The 24,792-nt window shown below is 46.6% G+C and overlaps 1 protein-coding gene across 1 annotated transcript; it reads left to right on the forward strand.

The window, feature by feature from the left end:
- The first annotated feature begins 1,822 nt into the window (after nucleotides 1-1,822).
- Nucleotides 1,823-17,180, forward strand: ITGA10 (integrin subunit alpha 10). Its single transcript, XM_007948239.2, has 30 exons — nucleotides 1,823-1,874; nucleotides 3,370-3,481; nucleotides 3,667-3,776; nucleotides 3,992-4,083; nucleotides 4,300-4,414; nucleotides 5,111-5,238; nucleotides 5,995-6,143; nucleotides 7,049-7,199; nucleotides 7,414-7,579; nucleotides 7,696-7,769; nucleotides 8,005-8,149; nucleotides 8,355-8,503; nucleotides 8,741-8,884; nucleotides 9,008-9,211; nucleotides 9,499-9,629; nucleotides 10,301-10,467; nucleotides 10,569-10,711; nucleotides 11,313-11,426; nucleotides 11,637-11,722; nucleotides 11,884-12,025; nucleotides 12,215-12,307; nucleotides 12,433-12,509; nucleotides 12,627-12,716; nucleotides 13,138-13,222; nucleotides 13,401-13,514; nucleotides 13,771-13,851; nucleotides 14,005-14,118; nucleotides 16,324-16,419; nucleotides 16,705-16,818; nucleotides 17,115-17,180. Exons 1-30 carry the CDS (start codon nucleotides 1,823-1,825, stop codon nucleotides 17,178-17,180), a joined length of 3,504 nt encoding a protein of 1,167 aa, XP_007946430.1.
- Nucleotides 17,181-24,792: the final 7,612 nt, after the last annotated feature.

The raw sequence follows: 24,792 nt of genomic DNA on the forward strand, positions 1-24,792 counted from the left end.
CGTTCTGATGTAGGATAAGGAGGGGACCTGAATTGGTGAGGTGGCATCTTAGATCACCCCTGAGGTACCAGCCTTGTTCTAACTCTCCCCCTTGGTTGAAGTTCAAATCCAGAGATTTGGAGGTAGAGGGAGAAGCTTTGGGGATCATGAGGTCAGGAGAGGAAAGGTAACTCTTGAAGTCAATAGGATGATTCTGATAGCCAAATCTGTCTGAGCTTTTGTTCTTTTCCTCCTTTATCACATTGTCTGTTTCTCCCTTGGTTCTTTTTACTTTGTCACTCTTAAGTTTTTTGAGATTTCTGTGTGTAGTCTCTCTCCTTTACCTTCTCAGTCCCCTGTTCTAGGAATTTAATCATCAACAGGATGGCCTTTTGGGGAACAAAGGAATGATAGAAGGTTTGGTCTGGAAGATTCTGACTGCCTTCTTTTTCAAACAGGTGGCTTGTGGTACAGTTTTTCCCTTTCAGACTCTAAATTATAATTTTAAGACTTTATGTCCCAGTGAACTTTCCTTCACTCTCTGCCCCAGAGGTTGTTTGATACTTTGATGCTTCCTCTTCCTCCTTCATGTCTACCTCATCAACCTCCCTCATGACTTGGTCCTTATCTATCCTTCCCTGAAATCACACCTACAAAGTTCTGGTTCCTCTTTAATTTCAGAGACTTGTTCCATACAAGTTCCAAACAAAACATAGTTTGTTCTTACCCCTTCTTTGCCTACTCAGAATGATGTTGTATCTAGCATCTTGCTGTAAATACTGTACAATGAGTTTGTGTAAATAGTTGTGGCCCATGCCCAAGATGGAGAGCATGCCTTCTAGTCAGCAAATTAAAGATCCGTTTGCCCATCCTTGTTTGGTCTGGTCCCTTGTGTTCTGGTTACCTATTCCTGTCATACTAGGTGATGGAGATACAAAATGCTAAGAAGCTCCAAACTCTGTAGTCCCACCTCAAGAACTTTACGCCTAGTTGAGGAGATGGAGTCTTATGGTAAAGTAATGATCTGGTTCCGCAGGACCCATCTTGCACATTTGTAGTCCCTTCAAAAGCCGTACACCACCAGGCAGCACAGACTAGGTGTGACAGGCAGGAGTAAGTGGAATGGTGCTGGTAAGGCTTGGTTTGTGGCTATGGCTTCACGTATTGGGACTCTTCTGGCTGGGTGGGGGTATGGTATCACTGTTACTAGCTCTTTCATTTTCCATATCCCAGATTGGGAGCTCTGGTAGCATAGTGGCTAAAGGCATTTGACTGCTAACCAGAAGGCTGGCAGTTCAAACCCACCAGCCACTCCTCGGAAGGAAGATGGGGCAATCTACTTCCGTACTGATACTGCCTCGGAAACCCAAGGAGGGGTCACTATGAGTCGGGTTCGACTCGATGGCACATAACAACAACAGATTAGGATAAATAAGGGTAAGCATAAAAATAATCTATCTCCTGCTCCTACCTTCTATTCCAATCTTGAGAAAACCATTATTGAACTGGCAACAACGAATTAAAAATAAAAAATGGGAAGAGAAAGAAACAAGCAGAAGTGGTCAAGTATGTTCCTTTGTATTTTGAGATGAGGCCTCCAGGGGGCAGCACCAAGGCAAAGCAATCGACTGAAACCACTCTGTCCTCCTCTTGGTCTGGGGCTCCCCACAGTTCCCCACCATTACTCCTCCCATTCCTTCCACTTTATTTTTAGCTGCCAGTGGGAGGGGGCAGGATGGGAGGGAAAGTAAAGAAAAGGGAAAAGGAGAGGGACAGAAGCAGAGACGACTTCTAGACTTCTCAGACTTCTAGACTTCTCAGACGGACAGAAGAGCATCCAGGCATGGAGCTCCCCCTCGTCCCTCACCTGTCCTTGTCCCTGATGCTCCTGACAGGTGAGGGAGCTTAACTTCTTGGTATCTGATGGGAGTAGAAGATCCATGGGATTGTGTAGCATGGAACCTTTAGGTTGAAATTCTGTGGGAGTTAAGGTGGGAGGTTAACACTGAGTCTGCATTTCTGTAGACAGTGTCTATATACACGTGTTTGTGCTCTCATGTGTGTGTGCACATACATGTTTGCCCTCACATAGGATTATTTTGGTACCAAGACTTAGAGGGAGCTGAAGCTGCCCAGGATGTTTCATAAGATTTGTGTCCAGTTATCTAAAACTTTTGTTCTAAGCCCTGGAGGAGTGAAGAAACAGAAAAGAAACATTCCCATGACCTTCCACGTGGCTAGTCATTCCTATTTTCTCCCTCCCTACTTCCCGTACCTTTGGTGGTCCTTGGCGCCTGAGGCATAACTGACTAACTGGTGTGGTCACAACTCTGGGTTAATCTAACCAATGAGCTACAGTCCTGGTCATATAAATAACCCTTGCCAGTATCCTGAATGCAAAAAGGGTCATATACTAAACACCCTTCTGAAAAAGAGCATGGCTTGGGATAGAGCTACAGCCATTGGTGGTGAGGTGGCTTGAAAGGGATTACATGAATGGAAGGAGCAAGACAGTGGGGGAAAGAACCCTGGCTGGGACAAGAGGCCTGGAATTTTTCTTCTCCAGTTCCCTGTAATCTTTGTTTCCTAAAATACCAGCTCTGAGTTTAAAGGGATTGGGAGGGGGGAGAGAAGAATCAGCCAGGACATGATGGGGCGCTTTAGAGGGCGCCAAGTGTTGGGGAAGCTATAGAGGTAGGCAGAGGGGCAGTGGGAAGGGTGGGTAAGTTAGGAAGAGGGTGTGAGGAACTTTGGGGTGGTGGGACCCTTGGCAAGGATGGAAAGCAAACCATGTGTGTGGGCAGGCAAGTGGCTCCACCCATTTAATTACCACTGAGGGTTCCAGGGCTAAGATCAACCAGAGACCTAAACATTGGAGAGAGAGTGTGTGCCAACGACATTGGGAGTCAATAAGAGATGGAAAGAGGAGAGTGGTCCATAGTCCCATCTTGTCCCCTGTGGCCCTAGTTTGGGGTGAATTGGAAAGGAATGGTTATGCTGGGGCTACAGAAGGACCCTCTCCCTCTTTTGACCCTCCCAGTCAAGAGAGGAGGATGTGTAGGAGGAATGATGTGGAAAAAGTAAGTTGACCCTCCAGACATGTCTGTGAATGAGATTTCATGTTGTGAATGTGTTTCAGAGTGGAAACACAGCTGTGCATCAGCATGGCAGGAGGCCACAATTTAGACATCTGGACCCAAACACAGGACGGGGATCATCTGTGCTTGGGGCTCTGGGTACATGACATTGACAGAAGCCAGGAGAGTTTATGAGTCAGAAGCAAGCAGATAGAGTGAAATCAACTCTCATTGCTTCTCTCTGGCTATGTCTCTGGGCTCTCATTGACCTCTCTAACTGCTTCATGCTGACCTTATGATCCTGGCCCCCTAGGTCTCTGCTCCTCCTTTAACTTGGATGTGCATCACCCACGCCTATTCCCAGGGCCACCTGAGGCTGAATTTGGATACAGTGTCTTACAACATGTTGGGGGTGGAGGACGATGGTAAGGAAGAATGTGGAAATCCATGGAATTGGGACTATGATGGTGCTGGTAAAGGGGGGGGGCAAGGTAGATGGGGATCTAAGGTCATCTGGTTGTTTGGAGGTGGCTGGGGCTTACGCATTTTCCCTCTGGCCTACCTCAAGGCTCATGCTCATGCTGTACTTACATTCACATCCTCCTCCCAGGATGCTGGTGGGCGCCCCCTGGGATGGGCCTTCAGGCGACCGGAGAGGGGATGTTTATCGCTGCCCTGTTGGGGGACCCCCCAATGTCCCATGTGCTAAAAGCCACTTGGGTAAGAAGATGTTTGACTCTTCCACTCCCAACCCCTGACCTCAGTACCCTGGTAGCTTTGACCACTTTTGCCTCAGCTTCTGCACCCCCATAGCCCATGTCCCCTCCCTGTCTTGATCCTCTCTAATCACTTTTCATCCTCTTCCATAATCATCCTGAACTTAAGTACTCCCATCTGTGACCCCCAGATCTCTTTCTCTCCCCACACCCAACCAGGTGACTATCCACTGGGAAATTCATCTCATCCTGCTGTGAATATGCACCTGGGGATGTCTCTACTAGAGACCGGTGGTGATGGGGGATTCATGGTGAGCTAACGGAAGGGTGAGGTGGTATCTAAAGGTTCATGGCAGACCACAGAGCAGTTGTGGTAAGGGAAACTGGTCTATGGGGAGGGAGTCAAGGAGTTAGTAACCTTAGAAAACAAGGAAAGGAATGGTGGTGTCAGTGCCATCTTTGGTTGGGAGCATGCTCTGGGGGTACCCTACCAAGCCTGAGAGTAACTCTTTCCCCTCCTCACCCAGGCTTGTGCCCCTCTCTGGTCTCGTGCTTGTGGCTCCTCTGTCTTCAGTTCTGGGATATGTGCCCATGTCGATGCTTCGTTCCAGCCCCAGGGAAGCCTGGCACCCACAGCCCAACGTGAGCCAGAGGAGGGGCCTGAGGACTCAGTCCCCAGGAAGGGATATGGGGTGGGAAAACGATGGGGCAAAATGGTACGGCGCCTGGCAGAGGGCCTGCATGGCTATCTTCATTGCTACCTAATGTGTCTTACAAAAACTCCATGTTGCCTAACAAAATTCAGACTCCTTGCCAGGGCATCAGGGTTCCATGATCTGATCCAACCAACTTAAAAAACTCAACTCTCACTGAGTCCTTCCACATATTTTGTGCTTTGGCCACGGCTTTCGTCTAACACCTCTCTCATTGTGTAGTCTGTTTTCAAATCTCTATCTCCCTTTGTTTAAAGTGTTCTGTGTGTAAATATCTTTCCTTATATTCTCATCCCCTTAGACATCTCAGCCTTCAATGTCTTCTCAGTTGCTGCCTCCTTTGACTCCACCACCAGAACTGACTCTCTTTTGGTTCTTCCACAACAGAGTAGTGCTGTATTTCTATCTAGCACTTAATTCCTTGTGCTTTTTCAGTAAATTGTATATATGCCTGTCTCTCCTTTTATTTATGTCCGCACTTACCCAGAGCTTGGCACAGTATCTTCCTTGTAGGTAAAAAGTGTTCAATTAGTGTTTGAATTGAATGTGATATTTTCCCTTTGCTATTCTCATGCCCAGTATACTTCTACCCCGCTTTTCCCCATCCCTGTACCCCTCCTTCTAGGCTGCCCCACATACATGGATGTTGTCATTGTCTTGGATGGCTCCAATAGCATCTACCCTTGGTTTGAGGTTCAGACTTTTCTACGAAGATTGGTCAGCAGACTGTTTATTGACCCAGAGCAGATACAGGTAAGAGATGGTAGTATGGATGGGCTTGGGAGATGAGAGGGAGAGACAGGGAGAGAGGAGATAAACATAGGTGGTATCTTCAGTAGCGTCCTGGTTACCTAGTGCTGCTCGGACAGAATATACCACAAATGGGATGGCTTGAAGAAACAGGAGTTTATTCTCTTATAGTTTGGAGGCTTTAAGTCTGAGTTCAAAGTGCCAGGCTCTAGGGGCTGGGTGAAAGCCCCTCAACCTTGGGCTTCAGTTCTGCCTCCTGCTCCCGGCCCACTGGAGCTAGAGGCTTTTCTTCACTCAGGCAGCTACTACCTGCTGAGGCTAACAAGCCCAAGGTTGACAAATAAATTGGCACAGTCCCAGTGTTACCAAATCACACAGCAGACCGTTAATTCAAGTCCATTCGAAGTCCCAAGGTCGGCAGAGCATGGCAGGCTGCTGAACAATGATACGGCTACTTTCAGGGTTCAAGCATGCCATAAGCTAAAGACCATGCCCCAAGACTTCTCCTTATATACAGGAAGCAGACCACATCCCTAAGGCAGCTACTTAGCTGCTCATAGTAGATTCCACCATGGAGTTGATTACCAGTCTCATCATGGAGAATACTATATCCAGTTGCCCAGCCACTCAACCAGGCCCAGACAAGTTGACCCACAAATGTAACCACCACAAGTAGTATCCAGTTGTTCAGCAATCCTCTTTCTCCCCCCTCCCACTATACATACACACATTCCATTTGACCAAATACTGTATTCCCAGGTTGGACTGGTACAGTATGGGGAGAGCCCTGTACATGAGTGGTCCTTGGGAGATTTCCGAACTAAGGAAGAAGTGGTGAGAGCAGCAAGGAACCTGAGTCGGCGGGAGGGACGAGAAACAAAGACAGCCCAAGCAATAATGGTGGCCTGGTAATGTATCGTGAAGCGAGTATGGGAGGTCTAAGTGATGAGGGCCTAGCATTTCTGGACAAAGGTGTAGAGTGCAAAGTGTTTTGCATGCTTGTTTTTGTGTGCACACGAGTGTTGCGTGGCGGAAGGCTAAGTGGACTGCCACTGCACTCCCTATCAGTGCATTTCTACGAAGTGTCTATGTCTGTGTCTTTCCATATCTCTGCCTCGTTTATCTCCTTGGACAGAACTTTCTCTCTCTAACGCTTCTCTCCAACTTTGATGCTGGTCCTCAGGTTCTCCACTGACACATGTCCTAGCCTAATTTCCAAACATGAGTCCGTAATCGTCTCTGGGAATAAAGAAGAATGAGCAGATCAGAGAATTCTTATCTGACCTGACCATTCTTCTTATTCTATGTTCTCTTAATATTTGTACTCCCAAATGCAATATTTGTTGAGTGAAACACTGAATGAATTAATTTTATATTTATTTGCATTGATAGTACACTGCTCTATGCATTTTACGAAGGTGTTCTGGTGGCACTGTGCTTAAAGCTTTAGACTCCTAACCGAAAAGTGGGCAGTTTGAACCCGCCAGCTGCTCCATGGGAGAAAGATAAGGTGGTCTGCTTTGGTTCCATGAAGATTTACAGTCTTGGAAACCCTGTGGGACAATACTACTCTATCCTATAGGTTCACTATGAGTTGGAATCAACTCAGTGCCAGTGGGTTTATGTATTTTATGACATGCAAACATTTGAGCCCTTACTGTGTTCCAGTCTCCATGCTAGATGTTGTCAGAAGGATGGACAAAAAAGCAAGGTGCCTGATCTCAGTGAACTGCTAAAAGTGTTATTAAGTCCTTTGTGAGTGCGTGTATGTCTGCATACATTTGACCATACTTCACTCCTTTCTCTCTCTCAGCACAGAAGGATTCAGTCAGTCCCGTGGGGGTCGACCAGAGGCAGCGAGGCTGCTGGTGGTCGTCACTGATGGAGAATCACATGATGGGGAGGAGCTTCCCACAGCACTGAAAGCCTGTGAGGCTGGAAGAGTGACACGCTATGGGATTGCGGTGAGAATCGACTTGGATCCAGGAAGATTTGGGGGGGGGGGGGGAGGGGAAGACATTGAGGAGTGGTAACTTGAGGAAAACAGGGGCCTTGACAACATCCCAGATTTCAGCCATATGTGTTGCTCTCCCTTCAGTTGAGCTGGTATGTGCTATACCAGCTGTAACACTTCATTCTACACTGCTGGCAGATCTCACCTTGGTCTTCTGACCCCAGGTGCTCGGTCACTACCTCCGGCGGCAGCGAGACCCCAGCTCTTTCCTGCAGGAAATCCGAACTATCGCTAGTGATCCAGATGAGCGATTCTTTTTCAATGTCACAGATGAGGCTGCACTCACGGACATCGTGGATGCCCTGGGAGACCGGATTTTTGGCCTTGAGGGTAATTACTATCTTGGAGAAATGGAGGGCTGGGCAGGGGAAGTTCTGGAGTGAATTCTGTAGGTCAAAGGGACAACTATTTTCCCTGATACTGCCTTGATGTTTTCTCATGCCAAGGGTCCCATGGAGAAAATGAAAGCTCCTTTGGGCTGGAAATGTCTCAGATTGGTTTCTCCACTCATCGGATGCAGGTTGGGCAGGCTTTCATTCCTCTATGACCCTTCCCAACCTCTGACCCCTTCATGACTCCTTTCAGCCTCTGACCCAGACAATGTCAGCTCTAAGGCCCTTCCAGATTCCTCCTTCCACCACCTCCCTTGCCTTTCCAACTGACCGCAGCATACCTCAGTGACCTTGCTCCTGGAGAACTTTTTCTCCTCATTTCCCACTGTCTTCTCAGGGATCCCATCTGGTTCTGCCCCACAGGATGGGATTCTCTTTGGGATGGTAGGGGCCTATGACTGGGGGGGCTCAGTGCTATGGCTTAAAGAAGGTCACCGCCTTTTCCCCCCACGAACGGCCCTGGAAGATGAATTCCCCTCTGCATTGCAGAACCATGCAGCCTACCTGGGTGAGTAGCAAAGAGTTGCAGAGAATTGGGAGGGGCACTTCCTTGAGGGGCGGGTTATGAGGTTCTCCCTTTTTACTCATGAATTCCTGCTTCTCACTGACCTCCTGTTACTTTCCCTGGGACCTCTTCCAGTGTCTTTAGGGAGCCTTCCCACTCTGACTCCATCTTCTTTCCCCTTCACCCTTAATTCCTTGCCCACTTCTAGGTTACTCCGTTTCCTCCATGCTTTTGCAAGGTGGACGGCGCCTATTTCTCTCAGGGGCTCCTCGATTTAAACATCGAGGAAAGGTCATCGCTTTCCAGCTTAAGAAAGATGGGGCTGTGAAGGTGGCCCAGAGCCTCCAGGGGGAGCAGGTAGGGCGTCCACAGGAGGGTGGGACCTTTGGATTCCTAAGGGACCTCCAGGCGGTGGGAGAAGAGAGTAAAGGGGAAAGAGAGGGGCCTGAGAAACCTGTGCTGAATTCTGGTTGGCAGAGCCTGTCAGCAGTCTGAGGACCAGATTGGCAGACTGGCGAATGCTTCCCACCAAGTCCACTTGTCCATTATCACCTTCCCTTTTCTCTGGGTTCACCACGGCCCACTGCTCCCCAGATTGGTTCATACTTTGGCAGTGAGCTCTGCCCATTGGATACAGATGGAGATGGAACCACTGATGTCTTACTTGTTGCTGCCCCTATGTTCCTTGGACCCCTGAACAAGGAGATGGGACGTGTTTATGTGTATCTGGTGGGTCAGGTGAGATTTTCTAGGACCCCCCTAGGACTTGTGGGAGGAAGAGGGAGAAAAGTACAGCCATTTGAGAGCTGGCTGAGAGGGCTGTCAGATCAGTATCTTCTATCTTCCCTTCACTTCCACCAGCAGCCCTTACTGGTGCTCCAGGGAACACTTCAGCCAGACCCTCCTCAGGATGCTCGCTTTGGCTTTGCCATGGGTGCCCTCCCTGATCTGAACCAAGATGGCTTCGATGATGTGGCTGTGGGGGCACCCCTGGAGGATGGGCATCATGGTGCACTGTACCTGTATCATGGGACCCAGAGTGGAATCAAGTCCCGTCCTGCACAGGTCAGCAGTGCCCAGATGAGGCAGGGGCTTGGTCATGGGAAGGGGGGGCAGGGAGGATGCTCTTTGTCTATCCAGTGTCCCCGTAGCTTGAGACTCAAACTGGACAAGTGCTTTAATCAGTAGGAGAAAAAAGTTGAAGAAGTGAGATAAGACACAGATTGCTAAACTAGAGACCCCTAAACACCAGCAAGTTTCTCTTATTCCCATGACTGAAGAGAGGATTAGAGAGCCAGGTGGGAAACGAGGTGTGTGAGTCCCTGCTTCAGTGTCCCCTCTCTTCCTCTCAGCGGATTGCTGCTATCTCCATGCCCCAGGCCCTCAGCTACTTTGGCCGAAGTGTGGATGGTCGGCTAGATCTGGATGGAGATGATTTGGTAGACGTCGCTGTGGGTGCCCAGGGGGCAGCCATCCTACTCAGGTGAGGGGTCCCAGCTCAGTAGCAATGGACAGCATTGCAGAGGTATTAAAAGTAAGGGTTTTGGTATCACAAGTTTAGATTTGGGTTATCTTGTCAATTTAAGTTTTCTTTGCCTCTATTTCCTAGTTTATAAAATAGGGATAATAATAATAATAGTACCTACCTTAGAGGCTAGTTGTGAGGATTACGTGAAGTAATCCGTGTAAAGATCTTAACTCGGTATCTAGCACATTGTTGTTACTAGCTGCTGTTGAGGTGGTCCCATTGTGACTCCGTGTCTAAGCCATCCCTATCACCCATTGGAGACTGAACCTTTGTGATTCTGACTGATTTTCAGAAGTAGATCACCAGGCTTTTCTTCCTAGTCTGTCTTGGTCTGGAAGCTCTGACGAGACCTGTTCAGCACTGTAGCAACACCCAAGCCTCCACCAATAGATGGGTGATGGCTGCACCTGAGGTGCATTGGTTAAGTGCTTATTAAGTGTTAGCCATTACGTTCTCTCAGAACATTCAGGGGAGGGTGACACATGTGCATCTAGCCCCTGTGGTGGAGGTTAAAGTGGGGATGACATCATTCTTTCCTTTGATTGTGGGAAGCCCAACACTGGGGTTGCCCTTCTCAAAGGACTTACCTCCTACTGTTAGAAATTTCTTTCCCACCCCATCCCCAGCTCCCGGCCTATTGTCCGCTTGACCCCTTCGCTGAATGTGACCCCACCAGCCATCAGTGTGGTTCAGCGGGGCTGCAGGCGGCGAGGCCAGGAGGCAGCCTGCCTGACAGCAGTTCTTTGCTTCCAAGTGACCTCCCGCACTCCTGGCCGCTGGGATCGCAGATTCTGTGAGTGACTGTGACTAAAATGCATCCCAGCCGAGGCTCAGCCCCTTGCCTGTCTTGGTCTCTGGACCCCTCTCCACTGTCACCTTGCTCCCCCCATTTAGATTTGCGGTTCACAGCATCACTGGATGAGTGGATGGCTGGGGCACGTGCAGCGTTTGATGGCTCTGGCCAGAGGCTGTCCCCTAGGTGGCTCTGGCTCAGTGTGGGGAATGTCACTTGTCAGCAGCTGCACTTCCATGTCCTGGTGAGAAGGGGCCAGGAACTGCTTTGCTCAGGGCCTGGGAGTGAGGGGAAGGCTGAAGCAGAGAATTTGACTGCATCAGCATGAAAGCTTAAGCCAGAAAAATGAAGGAGAGAGTTCAGACTTTGGAGTCAGGTTGATCTGGGTTTGACTTGTAACTCTGCCATTTATCAGCTGTGAGCTCTGGCAAGCCATTTAACCTTCAAACCTCAGTTTCTTTGTCTGCAAAGTTAATGATAGTAAGTACCTCATAGGATTTGTGTTAGAATTACATTTAGTAATATTGATGAAAACATAGGACAGCATTTAGCCCTCAGAAAGTGCTCAATAAATGATCACCATTGTTACTTCTGTTAGCATAGTGGGTAAGGCATTTGGTTGCTAACCAGAAGGTTGGTAGTTCAAATCCACCAGTTGCTCTGCAGAAGGAAGATGGGGCAATCTACCTCCATAAAGATTTACAACCTTAGAAACCCAATGGGGGTTGCTATGAGTTGGAATTGACTCAATGGCAGTGGGTTAGTGGATTTATAGTTATCACACTCTGCCTGGAGTGCATCCTTGACCCTTGCTCCCCATGATCTTCAACTCTGGTTTCCCTCAGGATGCATCAGATTATCTCCGACCAGTAGCCTTGTCTGTGACCTTTGCCTTGGACAACACCACCAAGCCAGGGCCTGTGCTGGATGAGGGCTCACCTACCTCCATACAAAAGCTGGTCAGCAGTACCCTGCCCCTGGGTTCCAGCTCTGCCCTTCCCAGCGATTCCAAGAGAAAGGGGAGGGAGGAGACATGCGATCACATTGAAACCAGACCTGGGGCCCCTCTAGTAAAAGTATACCCACTCTCTTTCTTTACATTTTCCTCCAATTCCATTCCTTTCTCCTTTGCTTTCCTTTTAGCCTGCAGCCTATTCTCTCTCCTCCAGGTCCCCTTTTCGAAGGATTGTGGCCCTGACAATGAATGTGTCACAGACCTGGTACTTCGAGCTAATATGGACATCAGAGGCTCCAGGTGGGATGGAATTGAACTGGCCAAACCAGGGTGACCCGAGACAGATCAGAAGAGAGTTGAAGGGAGCTGGGGAATTGTCATTGTCTGTCATCTACAGTAATAGAAGTGAGGCTTGTGGTACACCTTCAACTCCTGAGCTCTGCTTTCTCTGCTACTCCTAGGAAGGCCCCATTCGTGGTTCGAGGTGGCCGACGGAAAGTGCTAGTATCAGCAACTCTGGAGAACAGGAAAGAAAATGCCTATAACACTAGCCTGAGTCTCAGTTTTTCTAGAAACCTCCACCTGGCCAGCCTCACTTCTCAGGTGCCCTTGGAGGAGGAGGCTTGGGCAGAGAGGGCTTGGGAGGAGAAAGGAGGAGGGAGAAGACTGGTTATAGGCCTCGCCCCTGAGATCCTCTGAAGAAAGGCTAAGTGTTTGGAGACTAGGGGTCGGAAAGCTGCCTAACAACCGTAGCCCCAGCTTTAGCCTCTATCTCCATTCCTCTATCTTCAGAGGGACAGCCCAGTGAAGGTGGAATGTGCAGCCCCTTCCTCTCATGCCCGGCTTTGCAGTGTGGGGTACCCTGTCTTCCAGACGGGGGCCAAGGTAAGCTAGGGTCCAGGATGACAGTGGCTCTGGGAGAACAGGGAAGGGGGCACATAGAGCTCCTGTTTCTCTGTAGTTGACCCATGAGGAGGAATCTACTATGACCCCATGTCCCCCACCTCCAGGTGACCTTTCTGCTAGAGTTTGAATTCAGCTGTTCTGCTCTCCTGAGCCAGGTCCTCATAAGACTGATTGCCACCAGGTGAGAACAGAGGGAACGTCTTCCCAGCCCTCTCCTATAGCATCTTGACTCCTCTACTACCTGAGAGGGGTGTCTGAGGAGGGGCTGGAATGTGAGCCTCTCCCCCTGACCTTACAGCAATAGCCTGGAGACAACTGGAACCCTTCAAGATAATACAGCCCAGGCCTCAGCCTACATCCAATATGAGCCTCACCTCCTGTTCTCTAGGTATGGTCCAGCTTCCTGCTGGAATCCAGTTGTGACCCCAGAATCATACCCCTTATGTTTTCTACATCTCCCTCCATGTGCTTTAGTGGTCCCAGAACCCCAAACACTTGGAGCTGCTTCATTTCTTTACCCTCAGTCCCACTCAATGTTGAAACTTTTCTTTTAAGCATCTTATTTTCCTTAGGAATAGGGTGCTGTCCAGTGTCTGGGGGTTGGAGTTGCGGGGAGGGGATATAGGTTGTGGCCATAAAGTTTACACCAAGTCCATGTCATGTCCCATTTCTGTCTTCTCCATGTGCCCCACCTCTTGATCCATGTGCTGCCCCTGCCTTCCCTGAATACATGTCTGTGTGCTGAGCATGTGCCCCTGTGTCTGTGTCATGACTGTGACCATGTACTTTCTGACTTGGTGTCCATGCAGTGAGTCCACCCTGCACCGCTATGAGGTTCACCCATACGGGACCCTCCCAGTGGGTCCTGGCCCTGAATTCAAAACCACTCTTAGGGTGAGAAGCTGGAGGGGGCCTTGGTATGAGCAGGGGGAGGGGGATGAACAAGAACTGTGTGCAAAAAGGATGGGGAAAGTGTCTTTTGGATCTCAGTGATGGTTGGGGTGAAAGGGGACAGGTGAGGAAGAAGCTTCTTTTCTCTCCTACCTCCTCCCATTTCCAATCCTCCTTATAGGTGCAGAACCTTGGCTGCTATGTGGTCAGTGGCCTCATCATCTCAGCTCTTCTTCCAGCTGTGGCACATGGAGGCAATTACTTCCTGTCATTGTCTCAAGTCATCACCCACAATGTGAGTCTGGATTAGGGGGTGTGTGGGACCCAGCCACCTTGAGCTGGTGGACTTAAATTGAAGCTCGACTCCCACATATGACAGCTCCCTGTCTACTGGGTCCTCTGGGGGAACTCTTTTTACATTTCAGCACTCTTTGAGAAGAAAGAAAAGGATTATCCAGGGAAGAATTACAAGAATGTGGGTGGTATCTTTCTGCTCAGTCTGGGATAGTTGGCCTCTCCCTAAGGATTGCTTATGTTGGATTTTCCTATAGGCAAGCTGCACGGTGCAGAACTTGACCAAGCCCCCGGGAGCCCCTGTGCGCCCAGAGGAGCTTCAGCACATAAGTAGACTGGTATGAGTCACAAGAAGGAGAGAATCCAGAGTGGGCATGCAGCGGGTATAGACAGTGAATTTGGAGGAGCTCTGACACAGCGGAGTAGGGCCCAGAGAGGGGAGGAGGGATCTTTCTAACCCAGAATCCTGACTTTTCTCTCTTTCCTGGTAGAATGAGAGCAATACCCGGTGCCAGGTCGTGAGGTGCCACTTTGGACGGCTGGCAAAGGGAACCGAGGTCTCTGTTGGACTACTGAGGCTGGTTCACAATGAATTTTTCCGAAGAGTGAGACTTTCTCTTTCTACTACTCCTTTCTGCTCCTATCTGGAACTTTTAGTGTGGGCTTTGGAGGAAGACAGACCTGATTGCAGGTTCTAGCTTTGCCTCTATTTGACCTTGAGCAAGTGAATTGATTTCTCTAAACTCCTATTTCCTCATCTCTAACATGGGGATGATAATACCTACTAATGCAGTTGTTGTGAAGAATAAATGAAATAATGATCTGAGCATGTGGTAAATACTCGATAAAAGCTAGTTATTATCCTTGTATTTTCCTCCATTTACCATTCCTTAATACTATGGCAATTAACAGTCTACATTGACAGAATACCTAAATTCTGTCAACTAATAATCTATGAAGTAAGTGCCTATTTTACAAAAGGGACTGAGGAGGATGTCTCCAACTTTTAACACCATGCCTAACTCACTGTCAGTGCCTAATAGATTGTTGTTAAGTGAATAGATAAATGGTTGATACTATGTGCAAGATTTGTATTGGGGAGTAATGATTATATAGCTCAGAGGGATGTAGATTAGGAAAGGTTCTAAAGTTAGAGAGATATAAGTGATCTTAGGGAGCTCTGGTAGCGTAGTGCCTAAGGCACTTGACAGCTAACCAGAAGGCTGGTGGTTCAAACCCACCAGCCACTCCTCGGAAGGAAGATGGGGCAATATATTTCCATAGTGATACTGCCTCAGAAACCCAAGGAGGGGTTGCTATGAGTCGGGTCCGACTCGACGGCACATAACAACAACAATAATTGATTTTAGTCAGAAGTGAGTTCCTGAGTAGAGAAATGACATCTTAATTATAACAACCTATGTATATTTAGCTGTGGTTTTATTTTATACCTTTATGTATACCCCCTGCTTTAAACAACACAAGATCCCTGGGATGTAGGCATATGTTTTAGAAAACTTAAACCTGGCACACCACTCCTCTCCAAGTCTGGTGCGGTGTAGTAAATTACATGGTATGACTTTTCTAGCCATATTCTTTGTAACTCCCACTGTGCCATGAGCAACTGAGTAGCTGATTGTTAAACTTATCCACCTGGGGAAGCACAAAGTAATCTTCTGGAAAGTTTGCTCTCAGGTATATAGAATTCTGGGATTGGTTAGTTTTGCCACTCTGCCAGGCTTAAAATGAGCCCTCCTAGAGGTAGAGGAGAATCTTTCTGATTACTGGCTAAGAGAGACACACTGCTGAGAGAGATGCACTTGCTGAGAGAGAGAGATGAGAGAGAGGCACTGCTGAGAGAGAGAGACTGAATGCATTCCTAAATTTGAATTGTAGGCCTGTTCCTTCCCTAATAAACCCATATAATCTGTGAGTTCTGTGTGGCCACTGCAGCGAATTATCGAACCCAGCGGAGAGGTGGTGGGTGCTGTGGGAGGAACGGTTGGTGACAAAGTTAGTCAGAGAGTTGGAGACTGGCAGCATGTCTGACCTCATAAGAACAGGCCTTTGCTGCTGACGGTGATTCTCTCTTCCTCTTGTGTAGTTAGAAGAGGTCAGAAGATGCCTCCTCCTTGTCCCTTTAGCATCTGGTTTTCTCTGTATCCCTCCTTGGTTTTTTCACCCGTGTATTCATTCTTTCAAGGAGCCCTGGTGGTGCAGTGGTTAAATGCTGAGCTGCTAACAGGAAGGTTGAAGGTTTGAACCACCAGCTGCTCCATGGGAGAAAGGTGTAGCAGTCTGCTTCTGTAAAGATTTATAGCCCTGGGAACTCTATGGGGCAGTTCTAGTCTCTCCTATAGGGTTGCTATGAGTCAGAATGGACTTGATGGCAATGAGTTTAGTTTTGATTATCTTCATTATTTCAACAAACATTTATTGAGGAACCACTGTGTACTTGAGATTGTGCTCAGCACTAGGCATTGAGACTTAATAAGACACAGCCCTTGCACTCAAAGATATTAGAGTTTAAGGGTGAAAGAGAACTAAATAGAATATAATAACCTGATACAAGGTGGGGGGGTTTGGGAGAAAATACTTAGTTTCTAGAAGGAATATAGAGTGATAGGTGTTAGCTAAAGGAGAGGGGAGTGGAAACAGCATATATGAAGGGCCATAGGTTTTTTCATCTATTACCCTTCCTCTCTTTTCCCATTGGTCACCAATCTTTTTTTCTGTCTTGAGGGTTCCAAAGAACCACACCATCTGATGATGGCTGACTTCAAATGCCCTCCCATCTGTTTGTTCCACAGGCCAAGTTCAAGTCTCTGACAGTGGTCAGCACCTTTGAGATGGGAACTGAGGAAGGCAGTGTCCTACAACTGACTGAAGCCTCCCGTTGGAGCGAGGTGGAGCTGGGGGCTGAGTTGGAGAGCTGTGAAAATAGAGTGGGGAGGGGGAAAAGGCCACCGCTGGGCCTTTTAGGAGCAGAGCATCACATTAGGCAGCAGTCAGTGAGTCAGAAGGGATAAATCAAGATGCTGGGGTTCCATTGCCTCCATTCTTGCTTCATTATCTTTCCTTTAAATAGAAAAACATAATTTCTTCTATTTTGGTTTGGTTTTGCCATAGTGTGGGGTAAAGTTAACTGGACTAAAGGCTGAATGTAAAAAACAGCTCTTCCCTCTGTACAGAGCCTCCTGGAGGTGATTCAGACACACCCTGTCCTTATCTCCCTGTGGATCCTCATTGGCAGTGTCCTGGGAGGTCTGCTTCTGCTTGCCCTCCTTGTCTTCTGCCTTTGGAAGGTAAGCATTGCTTTAGTGGGAAGCACCACATGGCACTCATGAATCGAGGGATCCTCGATTATAGCAGAGAGAACAGGATTAGTACTGGGCAGCTGAGTTGGCTATGGGTGTCATTGCCTGAATCTCCTTCACGGTAGTCCACAAATGTTGCTTGAATTAAACTAAGCTGAATACAATAAATTTTAATCCTGTTTTTGAAAGCAGAACTAAGTGCAGACTTCAGAGAAATCTGAGGGCTGTTGGCAAGGTCCCCCAGTCAGGACACTTGATGATTACTCTTCTCTCTTTCTCTACAGCTTGGCTTCTTTGCCCGTAAGAAAATCCCTGAGGAAGAGAAAAAAGAAGAGAAATTGGAGCAATGAATGTAGAAGAAGGTTCTAGAAAGCCCTCATTGGCAGCTTCTCCAAAAGATTTTCATAAGAGTGCAGGTTTGGGGGCCCAGATGGGACAGGAAAGAGCTTCTGGTCCCTCTTGCCAAACCTGCTGCATGGCCTGACTTTTCAGTCATGGAGATGCTGTTGGCAGGAGATGGGACTTTACCTCAGCCAATAAGGGCTGGCACCAAAACTACTAGCACTCCCACCCAGTGTTTCCCTCCTCCTTATGATCCTGGTTCCATAGCCAACATTGAGGCCTTTGTCTGGAGCCTTGTTTTCTCCCATCCCCTGAGAATGAAGAAGTTTTGCCGAGGTCCTTGACTCGTTTGAGATTCCCTCCATGTCCTTTCTCACAGTTTGGAAAGGAGGAGGGTTCTCCTCCTCCACTCCCCGCCTTCTCACCTTCCTGCCTGCCCTCACTCCACAGGACGGAGCTGACGTTGGCTTGAAAGAAGTAAAGTCAACATCTGCCGCTTTCCTGTGGAGTCTGGTGATTCAGAGAGCCAGATGGGGAGAGTCAACAGGAAAAAAGGAGGGAGGGAGAAAAGCCACAAGAGACATTCTGTACAGTTTCAAGAAACAGAGAAGCCTTTAGACAGGCAACTGGCATCCCCCTGAAACCTGAGACTTCGTGTACTCGCCCGCCCTCAGGTGCTGGTGAAACAGAGCTGCCCCTAGGCTTACTGGGCAATAGCTTCCCAACTAGCAGCCTTCCCCACGAGCAAAGCCAGGGCCTGATTTTCTGGGGCCCCCAGGTGGCTAGAGCTGGAATAGCAGACAAGACTGGATGACCCCAGCAGTGTTCTCTCCATCTCTGTCAGACATTCCCTACCTGTAAGCCCTCCTTGGGGACCTCCTTATAGAAACCAGAGATAACGTAGAGGGTTGTTAATTGATAGTGGGAAACTCTATCACCTTACCAGCTTTGGGGAGCAGCATCCCCGTGGGTTCTGAGCAAATGGGGTCTGGATTAAGGAAGAAGCCAAAGAGTGGTGTGAGGTCTCTGGGGAGCAAGCCCTTACTGGCTCAGCACTAGTTGTATAGCACAAATAGCTGCTTGGAAAACTGTATCTGAGGCAACCCCAGTTATGTCACACCTTGTAGGGCTTCTCTAGTGGAACCCTTTTGGCAGCCCCTCCCTGATGTTTACTGGAAATTCCTAAGTCAATGTCTGTCTTTGAATTCCCCCCATCTCACTCCCACTGTTTGGTCATGGCCAGTAAAGGAAATTGGATTCTCATCAACAACTGAGTAACATATTTCTTTGTAATCAAAACTTTATATACAAAGTCATTTATTAGTCTCCAGAGTGCTGCTCTGGCAAATGAGCACGCATTTAGAGGTGGGAAGAGAGGAGACTTGATTGGGCAGTTGACTAGCAGTCACAGAACCTGTCCTCCACTGCTTTTCTCAAGGCCTGGCCACAGTGTTTATTTTGGCGTGTCCCTGGTCTTCTGCAGAGGGCCACCCTCTTGGGCATTTTTTCTGTTTCCCAACAGGGTGGACAGTATATCAGATGGTCAAAACAAATAAAGTTCAGTGTCAAATGACTTCGGGCTCTGTTTGAGTTACCTAGGACATGGATTACACAGGAACAGTGAGTGGTAGGTAGATTCTTGGTTCACCTGGGTTCTTATACAGTAAGATTCCTGGAAGGCAAATTTATGAAATATTTGAAATGTTTTCTGTGACTTCCAGTGGAGATATGCTCCAGCCTTCTGCAATCCCCACCTATTTAAGTGGCCGTAAAGTATAAAATGCGTGGGTTTGGGAAGTACAGAGGCCTAGATTGAAATCCCAGGTCTGCCATTTACTACTTACATGGCCTTGAGCAAATCACGACTTCCTGAGCCTCAGATAATAACAAGAGGCTGTGTGATACCATGGTTAAGAAGGAAGACAGACTAGGGTTTAAATCTATACCACTGAAAACCTGTTTGTCCTTAAATTTAATTTCTCGAAGTTGTGGCTTCCTCATCTTTAAAGTGTCCTGGGGCTTGGGGGCTGCTTTTCACTCAGGGGTGGCTCTATTTTGAGGCAGGGGCCCAAGGTGGTGGTGGGGGCAGCTTTTTGCTTGGGGGCTGCTCTGTTTTTAGGCCAGTGCCCAAGGTAGGTGGGTGTGGAGCTCGGGGGCTGCTTTTCGTTTGGGGGTGGCTCTGTTTTGAGGCTGGGTAGGTAGGTGGGCATGGGGCTCGGGAACTGCTTTTCACTTGGGGGAACCTCTATTTTAAGGCCAGGGCTTGAGGTAGGCAGGTGCAGAGGGGTTAGAAACAACTAAGGGAGATGAACTTGTCTGTCAGTTCATCGTCCTGTGGTGGCTTATGTGTTGCTGTGAGGCTGGAAGCTATGTCATTGGTGTTGCAAAATGCCAGCAGGGTTACCCATGGTGGACAGGTTTCAGTGGAGTTTCTGGGCTAAGACAGACTTGGAAGAAGGAAGAGGCCGTCTACTTCTCAAACAATTGGCCAGTGAAAACCTCATGAATAGCAGTGAAACATTGTCTGAGATATTACTGAAAACGTTATGAATAACCCTAAAACATTGTCCAATATAATGCCAGAAGATGAGCCCATCAGGTCAGAAGGCACTCAAGATTTGACAGGGGAAGAACTGACTCCTCAGAGTAGAGATGACCTTAATGATATGGATAGAGTAAAACTTTCAGGACCTCCATTGGCTGATGTGACATGACTCAAAATGGGTAGAAACAGATGCAAATATCCATTAATAATTGGAATATGGAATGTATGAAGTATGAATTTAGGAAAATTAGAAGTTGTCAAAAATGAAATGGAATGCATAAAGATCAATATCTTAGGCATTAGTGAGCTGAAATGGACTGGTTTTGCCCATTTTGAATCAGGCAACCATATGATCTATTATGCCAGGAATGACAAATTGAAGAGGAGTGGTGTGGCATTCATTGTCACAAAGATTGTTTCAAGATCTGTCCTGAAGTACGATGTTGTCAGTGATAGGATAATATCCATACATTTACAAGGAAGACCAGTTAATACTACTATTATTCAAATTTACACACCAACCACCAAAACCAAAAATGAGAAAATTGAAGATTTCTATGAACTTCTGCAGTCTGAAATTGACCAAATATGCAATTGAGATGTGTTGATTATCACTGGTGATTGGAATGAAGAAGTTGGAAACAAAGAAGAATCATTGGTAGAAACATGCCCTTGGTGATAGACATAATGCCAGAGATTGCATGACAGAATTTTGCAAGATCAATGCCTTATTCATTGCAAGTACATTTTTCAACAACTTAAGCGATAGCTATACACATAGACTTCACCAGATGGAATACACAGGAATCAGATAGACTACATCTATGGCAAGAGGTGATGGAGAAGTTCAATATTTTTGGCCAAAACAAGGCCAGGAGCTCATTGTGGAACAGATCATCAACTGCTCATATGCAAGTTCAAGTTGAAGTTGAAGACAATTAAAACAAGTCCAGGAGAGCCAAAATATGACCTTGATAATATCCCTCCTGAATTTAGAGACCATCTAAAGAATAGATTTCATGCATTGAACACCAACGACCGAAAACCAGTGAAATTGTGGGATGACATCAATAACATCAACCATGAAGAAAGCAAGAGGTCATTAAAAAGACAAGAAAAGAAGAAAAGACCAAAATGGATGTTAGAAGAGACTCTGAAACTTGCCCTTGAGTGGAGGGTAGCTGAAACAAATGGAAGAAATGACAAGATAAAAGAGCTGAACAAAAGATTTCAAAGAGCAGCTCGAGCAGACAAAGCCAATTACTATAATGAAATGTGCAAAGACCTAGAGTTAGAAATCCAAAAGGGAAGAACATGCTTGGCATTTCTCAAGCTGAAAGAACTGAGGAAAAATTTTAAGCCTCAAGTTTCAATACTGAAAGGTCTTATGGGCAAAATATTGAATGATGCAGGAAACATCAAAAGAAGATGGAAGGAATACACAGAGTCACTGTACCAAAAAGAACTGGTGAGTGTTCATCCATTTCCGGAGGTGGCATATGATCAAGAACCAATGGTATTGAAGGAAGAAGTTGAAGCTGCACTGAAGGAATTGGCAAAGAACGAGGCTCCAGGAATTGACAGAATACCCACTGTTTTGACAAACAGATGCCCACTGGAGGCCCTCACTCAGCTATGCCAAGAGATTTGGAAGACAACAATCTGCCCAACTGACTAGAAGAGATCCATATTTGTACCCATCCCAGGGAAGGTGATCCCACAGAATGTGGAAATTATTGAACAATATAATTAATATTACATGCAAGTAAAATCTTACTGAAGATAATTCAAAAATGGTTGTAGCAGTATATTGACAGAGGTGCAAGCTGGATTCAGAAGAGGATGTGGAACAAGGGATATCACTGCTGATGTCCGATGGATCTTAGCTGAAAGCAAAGAATACCAGAAAGATGTTTACTTGTTTTATTGACTATGCAAAAGCATTCAATTGTGTGGATCATAACAAATTATGGATAACATTGAGAAGAATGGGAATCCCAGGACACTTGATTGTACTCATGAGGAACTTGTACATAGACCGTGAGGCTGTTGTTCCAACAGAATAAGGGGATACTGTGTGGTTCAAAATCAAGAAGGGAGTATGTCAAGGTTGTATCCTTTCACCATACTTACTCAATTTATATGCTGAGCAAATAATCCAGGAAGCTGGATTATATGAAGAAGAATGTGGCATCCAGATTGGAGGAAGACTCATTAACAACCTGCGATATGCAGATGACAAAACTTTGCTTGCTGAAAGTGAGGATGACTTGTAGCACTTACTGATGAAGATTAAAGACTATAGTAGAAGATTAAAGTCTATAGTATGGACTACATCTCAATATAAAGAAAACAAAAATCCTCACAACTGGTGCAATAAACAGCTTAATGGTGGATGGAGAAAAGATTGAAGTTCTCAAGGACTTAATATTACTTGTTTCTACAATCAACACCAATGCAAGGAGCAGTCAAGACATCAGACAATGTACTGCATTGGGTAAATCTGCTGCAAAAGACCTCTTTCAAGTGCTGAAGAGCAAAGATGTCTCCCTGAAGACTAAGGTGTGCCTAACCCAAGCCATGGTATTTTCAATTGCCTCTTACGCATGTGAGAGCTGGACAATGAATAAGGAAGACTGAAGAAAAGTTGATGCTTTTGAGCTGTGGTGTTGGAGTAGAATGATAAGAATACCATGGACTGCTATAAGGACAAATAAATCTGTCCTGGAAGAAGTGCAGCCAGAATGCTCCTTGGAAGCGAGAATGGTCAGACTTCATCTCACCTACTTTGGTCATGTTGTCTGAAGGAGCCATTCCCTGGAGAAGGATATATAATGCTTGGTAAAGTGGAGGGTCAACGAAGAAGGGGAAGGCCCTCAAGAGATGGACTGACACAGTGGCTGCAACGATGGGCTCAGGTATAGCAAGGATTGTGAGGCTGGCGCAGGACCAGGCAGTGTTTTGTTCTGCTGTACATAGGGTTGCTATGAGTAGAAGATGACTTGACAGCACCTAACAACAACAACAACATTTTTAAAGCTACTAAGGTTGTGAGGAATAAATGAGATAATTCAAGTAAAGTGAGCATATACATAGTAAGTGCTCTATAAATGGTAACTGTTGCTATAAAAAGGAGCTCTGGTGATGTAGTGGTTAAGGCATTAGCCTGCTAACCAAAAGGTTGTTGGTTCAAACCCACCAGCTTCTCTGTGGAAGACAGATGGGGCAATCTGCTTCCATAAAGATCTATAGCCTTGGAAACCCAATGGTGGTTCCTTATGAGTCAGAATTGACTTGATGGCATTGAGTTGTGTTGTGTTTTTGTTGTTGTTGTTGTTGTTGTTTTTAATTGTTGTAAAAGAAGTCTGCGTGGTGCAAATGGTTAAGTTTCCAACTACTAACATAAAGGTTGATGGTTTGAACTCACCTAGAGTCACCTCAGGGAACTCTGGGAGCATAGTGCCTAAGGGACTTGACTGCTAACCAGAAGGCTGGCGGTTCAAACCTACCAGCCACTCCTCGGAAGGAAGGTTGGGCAATCTACTTCTGTAGATGATACCACCTTGGAAACCCAAAGAGGGGTCGCTATGAGTCAGGTCTGACTCAATGGCACATAACAACAACAACAGAGTCACCTCAGAAGAAAGACCTGATGATCTGCTTTCAAAAGTTCACAGCCATGAAAAACCCTATGGAACACTGTTCTACTCTGACACACATGGGGTCACCATGAGTCAGAGTCAACTTAATGGCAACTGGTTTTGTTTTGTTTTTTATTTATTTGTTTTCACCTTTTTATTGTGATTTGGGTGAAAGTTTACAGAGCAAAGTGGTTTTCCACTCAACCATTCATACACATTTTGTTTTGTGACATTGATTGCAATCCCCACAATGTAACAGCACTCTTCCCGCTTCCTTCCTGGGGTAACTGTTTCCATTTGTCTTTCTTTCCGGTCCATTCCTGCCTTCTGAGCTTTATCCTGGTCAAATGCTGCCCTTTTGATCACATATGGTTGGTTGTTCTAAGCAGTTGTACCTCCCTGGTGTTATTGTTCGCCTTATAGGCCTGTCTATTGTTTGGCTAAAAATTAAGCCATGGGGATGAGTTTGGTTCCAGGCTTGAAGGGTGTCTAAGGGCCATAGTCTCAGGGGTTCCACCAGTCTCTATCAGACCAGTAAGCTTGGTCTTTTTTATTATTTTGAGTTTTGTTCCACAATTTTCTCCCACTCTATCTAAATGAAAAAAATAATAATAAAAACAAAAACCCGCTGCCATTGAGTTGATTCTGACTCATAGTACCCCCATTGGGTTTCCAAGGCTGTAAATCTTTACAGATGTAGATTGCCTCATCTTCCTCTTGCAGAGCAACTGGTGGGTTTGAACCGCTAACCTTGTAGTTAACAGGTTACCCACAATGCCACCAGAGTTCCTGTTGTTGTTGTTATGTGTTGTCGAGTCGGACCTGACTCATAGCGACCCCTCCTTGGGTTTCTGGGGCGGTATCACTACTGGAAGTAGTTCCTAGGACTTCCTATCGTGATTCCTTTCAGAGCTGTTGGCAGTAGTAGCCTGACACCATCTAGCTCTTCCAGTCTGGGTCATGGAAGCTGGAGTTTGCACGATGTTAGTCCTTTGTACTAATTGTTTCCTTGTGTCTTTGATTTTCTTCACTCTTCTTTGCTCTGGATGAGAAAAGACCAATAGTTGCACCTTAGTGGTTTTTTCTTTTAATTCTTGTTAAAAACAAACAAACTACCCTCTTGCGTGTTGTGAAGGTTAAGTAAAAAGGTTTATTGAAGCACCATGTGATGCTCCTGATCCCCTTCACAGACCCTGAAGATTTGTTTCTTCTATGTGCAATTATCTCCTCCCACTAAATCTTATTCTGTGCCTCTTTCCCTTTGGAGTAAACCCTCAGTGCCCTTTAAGGTGATAATCAATTGATTAGCTTAAAGTTCGAATGGTAGAAATCAAATCTATCAGAGACCTACCTCGTTAACACATAGGGCCCTTCCAGCTTCCCCCAGGAACATGTGCAATGGCCATCTAGAGGCCATGTCTCTGCCTCTGTTGC

Source organism: Orycteropus afer, unplaced genomic scaffold, assembly GCF_000298275.1.
Source record: "Orycteropus afer afer isolate SDZICR_OR568_19922 unplaced genomic scaffold, OryAfe1.0 scaffold00010, whole genome shotgun sequence".
Taxonomy (NCBI): domain Eukaryota; kingdom Metazoa; phylum Chordata; class Mammalia; order Tubulidentata; family Orycteropodidae; genus Orycteropus; species Orycteropus afer.

What these genes read in the sequence shown, in the direction of transcription:
- ITGA10 (XM_007948239.2), top strand. Translation starts at nt 1,823, where the DNA reads ATGGAGCTCCCCCTCGTCCCTCACCTGTCCTTGTCCCTGATGCTCCTG. An exon ending in GAACCATGCAGCCTACCTGG is followed by an intron (nt 8,150 to 8,354) that starts GTGAGTAGCAAA and finishes GCCCACTTCTAG; the next exon opens with GTTACTCCGTTTCCTCCATG. An exon ending in ATGGACATCAGAGGCTCCAG is followed by an intron (nt 11,723 to 11,883) that starts GTGGGATGGAAT and finishes TGCTACTCCTAG; the next exon opens with GAAGGCCCCATTCGTGGTTC.